At 39.5% G+C, this 16,250-nt stretch overlaps 1 protein-coding gene across 10 annotated transcripts in view; it reads right to left on the bottom strand.

The window, feature by feature from the left end:
• Ncoa1 (nuclear receptor coactivator 1) overlaps nt 1–16,250 on the bottom strand; it is a 195,682-nt gene that overhangs the window by 31,884 nt on the left and 147,548 nt on the right. For all 10 annotated transcript variants that reach the window (XM_027424560.2, XM_027424565.2, XM_027424562.2 and 7 more), the window contains 3 exons: nt 14,629–15,958; nt 11,526–11,706; nt 733–850 (listed from right to left, as the gene is read on the bottom strand). In XM_027424560.2, coding sequence (XP_027280361.1) covers nt 733–850; nt 11,526–11,706; nt 14,629–15,958 — 1,629 coding nt within the window. The remainder of the gene's footprint in view (nt 1–732; nt 851–11,525; nt 11,707–14,628; nt 15,959–16,250) is intronic.

Raw genomic sequence — 16,250 nt, forward strand, 5'->3', positions numbered from 1 at the left:
GCTAGTAGCTCAGACACTAGCTAGTAGCTAGTGGCTCAAAAACCAAACTGTTCATTGATTCATGAAGACAACACCCAGTCTAATCCAAACTGACATTAATTGACGAATAAAACAGACACATATGGAAAATAATAAAAAATATAATCACATAACAAAGAATTACTCTTTTGAGAAAACATAAGGGGAAACAGTTCTGATAATGTTCTAAATGTATTTATTCTTCCTTTGATTGCCATGTGTGACATGTAGTCTGTGCTGTGAAATACAGATACCTGTGTGAATTGAGAAATTAACTCCAATGAGAATAGAACACCGAGCAGATATATTTTCTTTCTTTACATACTCTTGCTCCAAACAAAGAAAAATGATGGACAGAATAACCCACAGCTAAAAGTTTAAAGGCAACATAATTGGTATATTAAGGCCAGTTTATCCACAGCTCCCATGAATACATGGAAATCAAAGAAACTCGAGAGATGAAATATAAAATGAGACCTGCACATCATACCAGCCTTGTAGTGATTACAAAGTATACCTGCCTCAGTGGTTATATGGTAAATTAATTTGCTTGATTTGCTTCACTGTGTCCTCTGGTACCCCCTTTTAATTAAACATTCATATCAATTTATACCTCAAAAATACTAGCACCGACTGGAATCCAGTTGGGGAGAGTAGTTTCTGGCTTAGAAGCTGATACCTGATAGTGTACAAATTACAAAGTGTCTCACTTACTCGTCTGGTTTATTCTGATTTATTGCTGTCACAGTATTATTTGCCCATGGAATCTGATCGCCTGCTCCTGGTTGTCCAAACTGGTTATCGATTGCTTCCAATTCTAGTTCAGGCAATCCTGATTGAGGAGAAAGAGCTCATGGTCACAAAGGAGGATCAGGTAACATTCCAGAAGTAACAAATTATACAGGGGGGTAGGATTTCCCCATAAAGCATTATCCTGATGAAACAGAGGGGACGTATTTGAAAACTTAAACTGGATGGTGTATACATAGAACAAAAAGTAAATGAGAAAAGGTGTCTGAATCAAAACAAAATTGGGTGTTTCCGGCACATAGGCTGACGTCACTACAGGAAATCAAGGACTGTCAGAGGTTCCTATTTTATGACATCATTTTGGTTAGCTGCTTTTTCAGCCTACACTGGGAAATGAGTGCAACAATCAGAAGACAAAATACATCCACAAAAGACAAGAGACACTGAGAGGCACTGCAGCTCGAGGCTATTCGGCAAGCTCTGAGAGGCTAACTGTATCACTGAACAAAGCCAATGCTTATGATGCTCATGTGACAGCAGGCTGGATTATGTTTTGTAACAAGAAAATGATACATGTACTTTAGAAAAAATATCTAGAGAAGCCTTTACAAATGATTTTATTTTATGTATATGATGTTTTGTCTGCATATATGTCTGTGCACTACATGTGTTCAGTGCCCAAGGAAGCTGGAAGAGGACATCAGGTCTCTTGGAGCTGGAGATACAGGTGGTTGTGAGCCACTATGTGGGTGTAAGGAACTAAATTCAGGTCCTCTAGAAGGGCAGTCCATGCTCTTATTGACTAAACCATCTCACCTCTCCAGTTCATGCAGCAGCTTTCTGGAAGTTTTATGGCTGTCTCTGAACTATTCACACTAGGGAAACCAAAAAATAATCTAAATTCCAGAAACTCAGAGATTCATTAATGAATTAAGGTGCATATACTGGTAATGTAAAAGAGAAAAAAGTGTGTTCTGAGACACTATATTCAGCTAGATTATATTCTTATAAAGTCATAAATACTGAAGAAAATTCTAGGAGGCTCTCCTTGTATATCTTTTTGGTTCAATTTGGGCAGCAAGAGTGAGATATTTTTCTCTATATAAGGTTTTATTTAATTTCTAAAATGAATACACTCTCATCCATCATTGTTATAAGCAAAATTGTATTCCCCTCCCCAAAATTCATTATGTGGAAATTCTAACATCCAGGACCTCAAAACATGACGATCTGGAGACAGGACCTCTGAAGAGGTAATTCATTGCAAACAGGTCATTACTGTGACTCCTAATTCAATGTAACTAATGTCTTCATAACAAAAAAAGATCAAGGTACCAATATCTCAGAGGGAAGGTGGCCATTCCCAAGAAAAAGGAAAGAGACTTAAGAAGAAAACATACTTTGACACTCTGACCTTGAACTTCTGGCCTCCAAGAATTGTGAGAAAATAATCTATGGTGTTTTGTTACAGAAGCCCTAGTTAACTAAAACAATGTTTAGGAAGTAAAATGGCCTTGAAGTTTGCTATTTTTGTGGTCTGAAGCCATGCCTATACATGCTAGGGGGTGGACTTTGAGGTTTCAAAAGTCCATAACAGGCCCACTCTTGACCCCCTCCTTCGCCCTCTGCCTGCTGCCTGCAGATCAGGATGTAAAGCTCTCAGCTACTGCTCCAGTGCCATGCCTGTCTTCCTCCTGCCATGATGGTCATGGACTCACCCTCTAAAATGGTAAGCAACCCCCAATTAAATGCTTTTATAAGACTTTCCTAGGTCATAGTGCCTCTTCACAGCAACAGAACAGTAATTAAGACACACTGCCTATGTGCCTGTGCCTTTAGAGGCCAGAAAATGTCACCAGATCTTCAAGAACAAGAGTTACTTATGATTGTGCTGACATATAGCATATAGGTGCTAGGAATAGAGCCTGGTTCTTTTGCAAGAGCAACAAGTGTTTTTTCTTTTTTTTAAATTTAGAAACAATCATTTTACATATGACCCCCTCTTTCTTCTCCCTCCCATCCTCCCATGCTCCCTCCCCCCCCCCAGACTCCCTCCCAACAAGCGCTCTTAACTGCTGTGCCAACTGTTCATCCTGACCTTTGCTTCATGTAAATGCATGTAACTTCAACTTTTATTTAATCAAACTAAGTCTAATTGTGACAAAGGATATAAAAATCAAATTCTGAAGATTCTGAAAGACAGTAAACAAATGATAGGACCTAATCACTTGATTTCTATCACTATCTAAATCAGGATGGTGGCCACACGTTTCTTAAAGTTGTCCCACTGCTCTACTTTAGCAGCAGATCTTCAATACTAACTCTAAGAAATATAGCCTAGAAAAAGTTAATTATGTTTCATTTTGAGAAAATGTACATGGCTGTGTACTATTAAAGCTAAGCACGGTAGTAAAATAGTTTACTTAACTTGATATTAGGACACAGCATCTTATTTTACTAGTCTTGATGGAAAATGCCAAGAAAATAAGTTAAAATATTTTCAGAACATAGCCAGACCTGGTGGCACATACCTGTAATATTAGCATTGAGAAGCTCAGGCAGGAAGTTCTAGAGTTGGAGGCCAGCCTGCCTTATCTTATATTAAAAACAAAATTAAAACCCAAAAAGACACAAAGAGAATAAGATTCAAGTGTTGAGTTTGATGTCCAGGCAAACATTAGTAAATAAAAACAAACAACAATAAAATCTACAACAGAAACATTTTGATTCACTTAAGTTTTGTTTATATAGGTTCTATGCTTACAGGAACTTGGTTTTTATCTTTATCTCAGTCTTTAGAAACTACCTTTTATAGAAAATTTGAGTTATTTGTTAGAATCTAGGAAACACACATTTTCTCTTTTGTTTCATGGGGGGGTTGCTATTTTTAGTTACGTTTGTTTTCTCACCACAAACATGAATGAGTGTGAGTGTGTGTGTGTGTGTGTGTGTGTGTGTGTGTGTGTGTGTGTGTGTGTGTAAAACAAGACAAAAGGTCAGTTTTTGGAGAGAGGCAGCTAAAGTGGAGTTTAAAGGAGAAGCCCCAGAGACAGCTAGTAGAGCATTTACATGTGCATATATAATGTTATTCTTCTTTTTTAAAATTATTTTTAATTGTTTATCTGACAAAATAATTAGACATGTTTATTGGGTACTATGTAATATATATATATTGTGAATAATCAATTCAGAACAATTAGTAATATCCATCACTTTTAACCCTTATCAGTTCCTTGTGCCAAAAGCATTTAGCATCTTCTCTTATCTTGAAACACAACTTGTTATTAGCTATAATTACCCTATGCCCTAACACACACCAGAATGTGTTCTTCCTTTTTAACTGTACATTTATACCCATTGGCCAAGCCTTCTCTATTCCCCGATTGCCACCTACATTTGCCAGCCTCTGATAGCCATTGTTCTGCTCTATATTCCTATGAGATCAATCTTTTTTAGATTCCGGCATATATAATGTTATTCTTTCAGATGAAGGTTTGCTACATTGGCAAGCAGTCCTGGGACTCCTGGGCTCAAGACATCCAGACATGACTCTACAAACAGCTCAACACTAGATCACATTAGTTTCAAGAGAAACTCTGTATCCCATTAGCTACAATGAATTCAGAAAAAGGTTATTAAATAATTAAAAAAAAATCTGCACAGCAAGGAGAAGGCATTGTCTTTCAAGAGGCTGTTTTTTAGTCCGAGTTACTACCTCCAGTGGTTGATCTAACAACTTCCCATTCTCACATTCACAGCTAATCTTCCTCAGCTGTTGAAAAGAAAGCTTCTGGCTCAGTTTGTGTGATATCTGGCAGTAACTGTGCATGGCAGTTTGTTGTGTTTTAGACAGTAAGGAGAAAAAGGACTGATTTCTTTAGTAAATAAAAACTTGCATAAATTAGAGCCCAATAACCAAGTAGAATAATGGTCAGAGCCTATAAAGAGATTGTTTAAGATCATTGAAAATGGTCAGCTTAACTCAGTAAAAGAAATAGTTTGAAATTACACTGTGAAAAAAAAAAAACACAGCATTTACAAAGATGAGAAAACACATAATTCAAAGTACTGAGAATGATACACAGAAATAGGAAAATCAGTGGTATAATTTGTGAGAAGCCTTAGATCCAGACATTTATACTTCAAATATATCCTCATAAGTGATAATCACCTCTACAGTTCTCTGTGATTACAGTTCTCTGCAATAGTAAAAGATACCAGTCCCCAGTCAACTCTAAGTAATTCTAACCCTCATATAGACACAAGAATGCACAAGTTATGAACAGCATGCTATCTAAGGAAAGGGCTAAAATGCAGAACAGTCAATGTGCATAGGATCATGCCTTTTTCTTAATGTGTAGCTCAGGCTGGCCTTGAATTTGCTTATGTAGACCAGACTGACTTTTAACTGGTTATCCCCCTGCCAGATGTGTGTATACACACATATACACTTAAGAGTACACACATGGAAGATGAAGAGAAGTCTGCCATATATTGTTTATACTTACAATAGATATGACATTACAGTTGGGTGGTGGTCATGCACATCTTTAATCCCAGCACTCAGGAGGCAGAGGCAGGTGGTTCTCTGTGAGTTTGAGGCCAGCCTGGTCTACAGAGTGACTTCTAAGACAGCCAATGCTATACAGGAAAACCCTGTCTCAAAACAAAAAACAAAAAACAAAACCAAAACCAAAGATATGACACTACTTCTAGAATGAAAAGACAATATTACATAGTCTTATTGTTATTGTTTTGCATTTATAACTATGTGAATATCTTAATTACTAAAATAAATTGAAAAAAACCTGAATTGTAAGTACTAAAAACTTATTCTATGTGGAACTTATTACTTTATAGTTATATAGTTTAATAATCTACAAGTTAATAGGATTTAAAAAAATAATCATCAAAGAATGTATATATTGAGGGAATGTAAAAACATCTATAGGAGGAGCTCATTTCTTCACTTGGATGTTCTGGAATTCTCCTGGAACTATTTAACCAGTCTATAAGTCTTTTAAAAAGTCTCTTTATAGGTAAACTTGATTATACTTTTGAATAACACAATGTTATTCAGTGTTACTGTCATGGCAGGATGGCTCAGCAGGTAAAGGCATTTGCTATCAAGATCAAGGCTGACCCGTCTTTACCTTGTACATGTGGTCCTCCTGCTTCTACTTCCCTGGGGGCTGCAAGCAGGTACCACTGTTCTCAATTTTATGTGGTGCTAGAGACAGAACCCAGGACTTGGTGCATGCTAGATAAGCACTCGGCCAGCTGAGCTACACCCTCATTTACTATTACTTACATGTACTTTCCTTCTTATTTACTTACTTATTTTAATATTACAAAACTTTATTACAAATTTAAGATCTGGAGAAACCCCTGATCCTGCTGAAAGCATTAATAACCACGGACAGCACAGCAAGTTGTAAATATGGCATTCCTAGGCTTAGTTTCACTCCTAAGGGAGTGACACCCTCAAATAGCTAGCTGGATTTGTAAGGTTACTGTACCATTCAGTATTTAAACCTTAATTCCCACACTGGACAGGAAGGAAGAACACTTTTATGCTCTAGCCAGAGTAAACTGTCACTCAGCAACACACTTAGCTGATTACTCAGGTACTAAAGTTTACATAACAGCAAGCATTTTTGTTTCACTGTGCTTTTAGAGTCATGCTGTTTTCTTCCTTTTCATTACAAAGTGGAAAAATTAGAATGCACAAGTGTTACTGGGATGTGGCCAGTGAAATCTAACTTTACTTGGTTGTATGTGGTTGACCTTTCAATGACAATAACTAAAGAATATCATTAACCCTGATGCCTCAACAGCCCTGCTCAGTGAAGGAGATGGGGCAGGCACATCCAAGGAAGAGTTCCCTTGGCTGAGATCCTGGCTACTCACTATATGGACTCATTAACTCTGACCTGGAGTGAGGCTGTGCTACAGGTTATAGCAACCACATCAACCAGGCTAGGGACTGAAAGTGAAAGCATGAGGAGCTTTTCTGGTGACCTAAAGCCTCACAGGGTCTCATGCTGAACTTGGGAGCTTGCTGATCTGGCCAGCACGCCCCAGGGCACCTACTGTCTGTGTGCTGGGGATTGACTCCAGGTCCTTATGTTTGCATGGCAAGCACAGTGACAATTAAGACACCTCTCCAGCCTTGGTATTACTTCTTTGATCAATGAGCTTGGTTAAAATAACTTCAAATTATTGAACACTCAATTGCCACTCAAAGACAGAATCTGGAGACAGTTCAAAAGGATGCTGTAGGGCCGAGAAGAAAATTACTGAGAGCTTGAGGCCACCCTGGGATACTTTGCAAGAGAACCCATCTCAAAGCAACAACAGCAAAAGCCCCAAACAAATAACCAAAAGAACAAAACCAAAATCAGTGAAATAAGAAGGGAAAAGTTCATGACTAAAAGGAACAAAGACATATTAGCAGAATTGTGAAGGATGAAGCACAGATGGAAACAAACTGATGCTATAACTCAACTAAATTGAGACACATGGGAGAAGACTTTCCTAAATGGGTTTTCTCAGAAGAGCACTAGAACAACTCAGGAACACACCATGGGCTATTGCTGGGGCAATTAAAGGACAATGAACAGCTGCCACCAGACCTCTGCTCTGATGCAGCTGACTCTGGAATGCACCCATGGATTAAAATGGTGAGTCTGTGACTCATGGTAGAAGTTCAGCTCAGGGAGTCTCCCAAAATGGGTGCCAAGGCTGCCACATGGAGTTTCCCTATTGCTGATCTCTATTCCCTCTTAGCAACTAAGAAATGAGGCATCTACAACCAAAATTGATGTTCACTGTCAGGAAAAGAGGCTTCTTTAGCTAAAGAAACATGCTAGCTCCCAGAACTTTCAAATCTAAGTCTTCCAGATATACTGAGAGATAGTGAGAATTCACCACTCAAGCAATGTCAATAGCAGCAAAGAGAGAGCAAGCAAATTTAATACTGAAAGAAATAAAAAAAAAATAGCATTAGTTCAGAAAGGATGGACCATGAAGTAGTTACAATAAATGATCCTTACACAGACTCTGGATTCTCCCAGCTTCCTCCTTCCATTAGGGTGGTCTACTGCTTGGAGTGAGGTCTGAAAGAGCCAAGACTGGTGGGCAGAGCACCCAGGCCCCACCAGTGTGGACTCAATACAAAGTACTGACACACTTGGGAGATACACCCCTGGCCTAGGCACTGACTCTCCTGAGTAGACAAACTAGGCGAGGAGGCTCTGGAGCCAAGGGGAATCTAACCAGGTCACAAAGCTCTTTAGGGCCAGTAGTGGGTCTCAGTATTGGAAAGAAGGAAAGATGATAAAGTAAATGCAGCCCTGAAGGTAACAAGTAGGAGTGGCTCTCAATGAATATCAATACCACCCTGTACAGCAGGAGAGGACAGAACTCACAACAGAGTCTAGCTGCACTATGGCCATCCAAGAGGAACTCCTCCAGTTCTTCTTTCAAAATATTTTACTTCTATGTGCATGAATGTCAGCCTGCATATATGTATATGCACCAGATGCATACCTGGTGCCTGTGGAGGCCAGGAACAGGGAGGCATCTGACCCCTGAAAATGGAGTTATTGACTGCTGTGAGCTGTCACCAGGGTGCTGGGAACTTGGCACCTCTGCAAGAGCACCCAGTGCTCTTAGCCTCTGAGCCACCCCTCCAGCTCTGACTTCTTCAGCTCATAATCATTTTTTTTTAACTTCACAATACTTTTAGTATTGTTTTACTTTATTTTTTAAAATCTTTTTTTTTACATTTTATTTTTCTCCTTAAAATGTACTTAATTTCATTTACATATTTTTCCTTTATTTTAATATCTACCTCCCAGCCCCCAGCAGAGCCAGGGGTTGAACTGACATCCCTCAATGACAGGCACAGCCACCACAAAGATCTTTCCTCCTCACACTCTTCCCTTCTTTTTCCTTTCCTGGCTCTCGTCTTCACTGTGCTATTTTATTCATTTACCATGAATTCTTAACCTTGTAGTTCACTTTTGCACTTTCTTTTCTTTTAGTTACTATGGCTTGTTTTCTCTTTCATTTTATTTTTGGTTCTCTCTAATACTTCATGTAGATAAGACTCCATTTCCATTTTCTTCTTCTTCTTCTTCTTCTTCTTCTTCTTCTTTTTTTTTTTTTTGAAGAGTAGTATAGCCTGCTGGTAATTTACAAAACAAAACAAAACATGTGTACTTCACCTATTTCTAAGTGATCCTGTGTAATGATAAGTCTTTACTCCATCCGCCCGAGCCCTGCTGCCACGTGCGCACTTTTCCTGCTAGCCACCCGAGTTCCGCCCAAGTTCCTCCTGCCATGTTAGGGTCCCAAATAATACGCAGAGACTTATATTAGGTACAAATGCTGCTTGGCCAAAGGCTAGGATTTCTATCTGCTAGCTCAGTCTTAATTATCAGCCATAATCATAAGACTTATCTTATGGAGGATGCAGGCAGAATGCATCCTGTCTTCCTGGCAGTCACATGGCGACTGCAGAGCAGAGAGCAGGAGGAAGAGCAAGATCAACAGAGCGACTTCCTTCTTGTCCTTGCTTATATATGAGTCTGCCTGCTATGTCACTTCCTGCTTGTATCACAAGACTTCTTTTTACTACATTTCCCAAAATTCTCCTTGACTCCTAGTCCCGCCTAACTTGCTTCTTCGTTGGCCAACAGTACTTTATTCAACAACCAATCTTAACATATACAGAAGGACATTCTCCATTATCTCCTCTTTTCTGTCTAAATAAAAAGAAGGGTAACTTATCTTTTATAGGAACTGAAGAAAACTATAACCAGAACTATCTGTCTTCAACTCCATCAAAGACCAAAGAAGGATAATATATAAACTCTAGAGTTGACAGAGACCTGGACAGTCACCCAAAGTTCCTCCGTAACATTGGGGCATCCATGCATTTTCATAAGCTATTGTGTATATGATTGATTTTCTTGTTTCCGGATCTGTTACCCGAAATTCTACTGCCCTAGTTAACCTTTGTAAAAAGTCATGGAACTGTTCTATCAGTTTCTGACCCATCCTGGTATAAGTTTCTTCCTCTTTCTCCTGCTCTCTTCTCTATGGAGCCGCCATGTGAGCCCGGGAAGAGGACGCATCCTCCATAAGATAAATCTTATGATTATGGTTGATAATTAAGACTGAGTTAGTATATAAGAAATCCTAGTAAATTATATAAGACTCTGTGTATTATTTGTGGCCCTAAAGTGGCGGGAACTAGGGCGACTGGAAGAAAGCACCCAAGTGGCAGCAGTGCTCAGGTGGCTTTGACAGAAAGACTTATCATTACAATCCTGGGTATAGGAAGTCAGTGGTTTTATTTGTTCTTCTATCACTTTTACAACTTTGTTTTATTTTAAGTGGTACTGGATATATAAATTAGTAGGTTTTTGTTGTTGTTCATTTGATACAATGTGTCATTTTTCTTTGTCTTAAAGATTTTTATTTTATCACTGGTTTTAATTATTTTCAGGAAATTTGACTGTGATATCTTTTTTTCTTTTTCCACTGTTCATGGCACATGCTTCCTTGCTCCACCCCTAATTGGGGATCCTCCCACCTGCACTTGGTTTGGTAAGTGTCTCAAAAGAAAAACAAAGCTTTGTTGTCTAGGCATAGTGGGAGGGAGGCAGGAGGACTGCTACAAGTTTGAGATCAGTCTGGTCTATAGTGGCAAGGCTCCAGAGCAACAGTGTCTCAGAACAACCAGACTAAACAACAAAATTAAACCAGGCCTTACAAATCAAGCCAAACAAGAAGCTGTTGACTCAGAAATCTGCCTGCCTCTTGCCTTCAAAGTGCTGGGATCACCTGGCTGTAAAAAATGAGTATTTAGAATATGTATAATGCTCAAGAATTGAACAATTACAAGGTGTAGTATGAGAACTTTTTGTTAGGTATTTGTTGAAGCCTTTGAGTCTGGAGATTCATATCCTTAATTAGTTCCAGAAAATTTCCCCTAGGTTTTGTTTAGTATTATCTTCCCTTCCTATTTTCTTCTACTTGTTTATTTTTAGAATTCTTACTAATAACTAGCCCTCTTAAGTAGATCTTTCAATTTCTTTAACTTTTTCTTCTGTGTTTTCCATTTGTCTTTTGGCCTTTTTTCACATTTCCTTCATTATTCTGTCTATCTATCTATATACCAATCTATATATATCCTTCCATACTTACATCTATCCCCCTGCCCAGACAGAGTCTCACTATATAGTCCTGCTGGAAATATAGACAGTAGCAGGCTTTTTAGACTTACATTTGAAAAACATGATCCGACCTAATACTGTATTTCTGAATGTTATTATGGGATGCTCTGGATAAAAACACAAATCACTCTCCTTACCATCAACCACTCATTGTAACACCAATTACAAAAGGATAGGGGTTTTACTACATTAGAAAGAGACAAGATCAGTGCATGCTATAATCCTAGTACTTGGGTGACGAAGGTAGTAAGTAGGGTTAGGAGTTCAAGGTCATCCTCTGCTACATAGTGAATTTGAGGCTACTCTGGGACACATCAGAACCAGTCTAAATGGAAATGAATGATAAATTAAGTTCTTATGTCTAAAGATCACTTTAATGTTTAGAATGACATAATGAAAACATGTTTCATTCTTAAAAGACAAAAAGGTTCTGCAATCAAGGAGCAAGACAAAGTGCTAACCCACAGTTCTATTAAATGCTTAAAATGAGATGTTGTCCCCAGCACATACTGTTCAGCCTGGGGGCAGATCTGGCAGTGGTGGGCTGAAGCGAAGCGGGCATCATCTCTGACTTGATGTTGACACCAGTGACTGCACTGTCCATCCTGTCTGTCTCACACAAGCTTGGCAACTGTGCTGCCTTCTCCAGTGTGGGGAGTAACTGATCAAACTGGTCAAGGTCAGCTGCAAACTGAGAAGAGAAGCAAATGTTAAAGGGAATTAATTTTACATTTTCAGTTGTAGATGAAGAAGAAAGGTGTTTTCTTCAGTTCTAGAAATCAAATGTGCCAGAGACTGACTTAAGAAGAGACAGGAACCGAACTTTATTAAAATTGCATGATCTGGCTTGATGTGTTGGCGCACACCTTCAATTCCAGCACTCAGGAGGCAGAGGCAGGCGGGATCTCTGAGTTTGAGGCCAGTCTGGCCTACAGAGTGAGTTCCAGGACAGCCAGGGATACATTTTTCACTGCTGAATAGTATCCCTTTGCATGAACATATCACAACATAATTATCCATTCGGCTGTGATGGAATTTTAGGCTATTTCCAGGTTTTGGCTAATAAAAATAATGCTTTATGGATAGTTTTAAGCATGTCTTTTTATTATACATGTGCAAGAAACATTAGCCATCAGGACAAAATGGACAAATTCAACTATATTAAAATAAAGATTTTACTTCATAAAAACTAAGACAACAAAATAATAACCACAAGAGCCCTGCCTAAACAGTAATGAAAATAGAAGCCACAGCACGGAGAGGACACCTGCAAATATATAACCAATGGAGGGCCATCCCTTAAACACATGAGGAACACTTATTTAAAAAGCTGACAGACAGGAAAGCAAATTAAAAAGAAGGTATGGCTAGACTAGGAAATTAACAAAAGTAAATATCCATTGATATCCACATAATCAATGGATATTTACCAGGGAATGTAAACTATGAGCTACTACACATATATCCTAGAATAGCTTAGTTTAAAAGACTGAAAATACCAAGCATTAGCAAGGATATGAAACAATTACAACGAATTCTTGTACAATAGAAAAACCACATACCTACTAACAATGAGTTGATTGTGTAATTCCACTTTTAAGTACACACTCAGTAGAAACGTGTGCACATGAGCACTGAGGCAGATGTACCAGCATTATCTGATATACAGTGCCATTATTTGTAAAGAGATTTTAAAATTTAATTTTAAAGCTTGATATTTTAATATGCTTGATAGTTAAAGACGGTTTCCTGTTTTTTTTTTAAATGCTAGTTTTATTGTACCTAAAACAGGAGACAACCCTATCTTCAAAGAGTACACATGTAAAGAAAGAGTCAAAATAGGGAGAGGGTCATAGACCTTCCCAGGAGGAGAATATGTTAAGGAAGAGAGATACTCTAAGAGAAAGGGCAAAAAAATCAAGCTATTTCAAGAAACTCAAGGGCCTGGGCACACTAAGTGTGAACCTTGTCTCACAATGGAGAGTCTTAATAAAATGCACTGTGAATGTAGTGCCATTCAATGGTGAAGGGTGATCTACCTCTACATAACACAAAAGCTCTTAAAAGGGAAGGTTTATCTTTTTCTGAAATTCACTTGCAGTTTATAAGCAATTACAATAAATGAATCTGCCTATTAATTTTCATACCTGCTTCACAACATCCTAAACATAGATGTTCCTTCCTTCCTTCCTTCCTTCCTTCCTTCCTTCCTTCCTTCCTTCCTTCCTTCCTTCCTTCCTTTTTCTTTTGAGACAGGGTTTCTCTGTAGCTTTGGAACCTGTCCTGGCACTCCCTCTGTAGATCAGGCTGGTCTTGAACTCACAGAGATCCACCTGCCTCTGCCTCCCAAGTGCTGTGATTAAAGGCGTGCGCCACTGCCGCCCAGCTAACATAGATGTTTCTAACACTTACAAACAGGCTTCTTTTCATTCAATTCCGTCTCAGGACTTGCTGAGTAAAGGCAACAACCTGCTACCCAGAATCACTAAGTTCCCATCTTCTGCTGAGGATGCTCAGAAGCAGAACACAGTGGAAGCAGTCGTACCTATCTCCTCATATTTCTCTCTTCATATCAGAGGTTCCCCAAATTAGCTGTTACCCAGAGTCCTTTGGAGAACTTCTTTTAAAATGCATGTAGTCCTAGATTCTGTCCCAGAATGGGATTTAATACGTGAGGTTGGGAGGAAGGACGATGAATGGAATATTTTAAAATGTCCTAAGATGCCGGGTGTGGTGGCTCATGCCTTTAACTCCAGCACTTGGGAGGCAGAGGTGGGGGGGGGGTCCTCTGTGAGTTCAAGGACAGCCTGGTCTACAGAGTGAGACTGTGTAGTTACTACACAAATATTCTAGAATAGCTTAATTTAAAAGACAATAGGGCTGGAGAGATGGCTCAGAGGTTAAGAGCACTGGCTGTTAAAAAGAAAGGCTGACAATACCAAAAACAGTCCTAAGATGTGAACTCTGCAGAAAGATAATGGAAAGAGAAGAAGGAATAAAGTCATCATTTAAAAACACAAGAGGAGCCGGGCGGGCGTTGGTGGCACACACCTTTAATCCCAGCACTCAGGAGGCAGAGGCAGGTGGATCTCTGTGAGTTTGGGGCCAGCCTGGTCTCCAGAGTGAGTGCCAGGATACGCTCCAAAGCTACACAGAAACCCTGTCTCGAAAAGCCAAAGTAAATAAATAAAAACAAAAACACAAGAGGACTGTTATGCCTCTAGAGCAGTGGTTCTCAACCTGTGGGGAGAAGCCCCTTTGTTGTAGCAGGGTATCAGATATCATGCATCTCAAATATTTACATTACAATTCCTAACAGTAACTAAGTTACAGTTATAAGGTGGCAACAAAATAATTTTATGGTTGGGAGTCACCACAACATGAAGAACAGTATTAAAGTGTCACAGCATTAGGACGGTTGAGAACCACTGCTCTAGAGTTTTGGAAGGAATGTCTAGGGATACTCTGTGGTTTCAACCTCTGAACTTAATGCCTTAGTGCTGAAAAGAAGATACAATAGAGTCCATCCCAATCTGGTCTACAGTGGGATCAGAAAAGGCAAAACTGAGAAGAATTAAGAAATGCCCATTCTGTGAAGCCAGCAATCACCCACCTGGCTCTGGGACTCCAGTTTAACTTCCTCAGGAGCAGGTTTGGTCATTGGGGTTGGGTTTGTGTTACAAGGATCCATCTGTTCTTTCTTTTCCACTTTGACCTTTACATCATCCAGGCTCAGGTTTGGAGTTGATCTTAAATCTTTTTCATCTTTGTCTAAAAGGTAGCGCAGGAGTTGATGGTCTTTCGACTCTTTTTTCTTTGAAGCATCCAGTTCTAGTTTTATGCTGGCGGTCCCTGGGGCTTGTCCAGGTACTGACACAGCAGTAGAAGTTGGCGTACTGTCCTTTTTCTCAGGTTCTACAGACAAAGTGGTGATGTCTGAGGGGCTGCCCTCCTGTAAAAGCCGGTGCAGAATTTTATGTCGTTCAGTCAGAGAACTGTGGGAAGAGGGGCAGGTACCTCCTGAAGGGTTAGAGGAGGCAGAGCTGGAAGTGCCGGTGCAAGACAGTACATCTTTGCAGCTCGTGTCTATATCGGCATGCCGTAACTGCTGTTCTGCAGTTGTTGTCAACAGCTGCACTAGTTTGTGACTAGTTTGAGAGTATTTACTGTCTCCATCTGAGAGTCTGTCATTGTTATGCAGAAGTCCTGAGTCCAGAGGTTTGCTGTCATTAGCACTGTTGTCAGACTGGATCATCTCATTTAAGATGGATGCAATCTCTTTGTTATCTTTGGACTCAGCTTTTGCTGGTTGCATACTTAATCTGCTAGGCGAATTCTGTGAGCTCATCTGCCTAAGGACTGGAGAACCAGCAGAGAAGCCAACAGAGTTATTGGGTCCTTCATTCATACCTTGTAAAGATGTTACTGGGATATTTGAATAGGATCGGTTATTATTATTACAGGCACCACTAGTAATGCCAACTGGGGAGCTTAATGTTGGAATATTTGGTGGAAATGAATTGTTTGGCATCCTGGCTCTTGTTGCCAAGCCAGAATTAGCCTGTCTCCTTGGAGACATGAACTGCGAGAGGGAAATTCCTGTACCTTCCATAGGAGAATTATTGAGGTTTAAAGAGGGATTACTGCTCTGGGAACCTGCCTGTCCCTGGTTTAAGGCAACATTGGCTACAATCTGATTTCCAGGTGAACATCCAAAACTCCCTTGATTGTTGCTAGAATTGCTATGACTGCTGCCGCTATTAAGGTCTGAGCTCTGTTGTCGGTTTACTCTGGCAGAGGCCATGTTGTTGTTGGATGGTGGCAATGAAGATGAGCGGGTCACACCATGAGCTGGAGCGATACCAGGATTGACTGAGGGGTTTATTCGGGGAATGGACATTCCAGAATTAGTGTCATCTTGAGGAGAAAGCCCACTGTGCTCCCTGAGGAGAAAAAAAAAAAAAAACCACATTATTATTCAATCATATTAATTTGTTTTTATTACTTTTTCATGGTGACATTATAAGAAAGGCCATTAGCATCATTGATGTTCCATCAAGTAGAGAATTTCTGTATCACCCTAAATTAAGGAAAACCATGGAACTGCCATTACCACTGTGGAGGGCAGCACCACTTCCTAGGAAATGGTACTTATGGACTCTTAAATCGCTGACAGTTTCGGTTGTGTGAAAAATAAACCTCTCTTGGTGTTGTGAAACTATGCAATAGATATTA

This window comes from Cricetulus griseus, chromosome 7 (assembly GCF_003668045.3).
Source record: "Cricetulus griseus strain 17A/GY chromosome 7, alternate assembly CriGri-PICRH-1.0, whole genome shotgun sequence".
Taxonomy (NCBI): domain Eukaryota; kingdom Metazoa; phylum Chordata; class Mammalia; order Rodentia; family Cricetidae; genus Cricetulus; species Cricetulus griseus.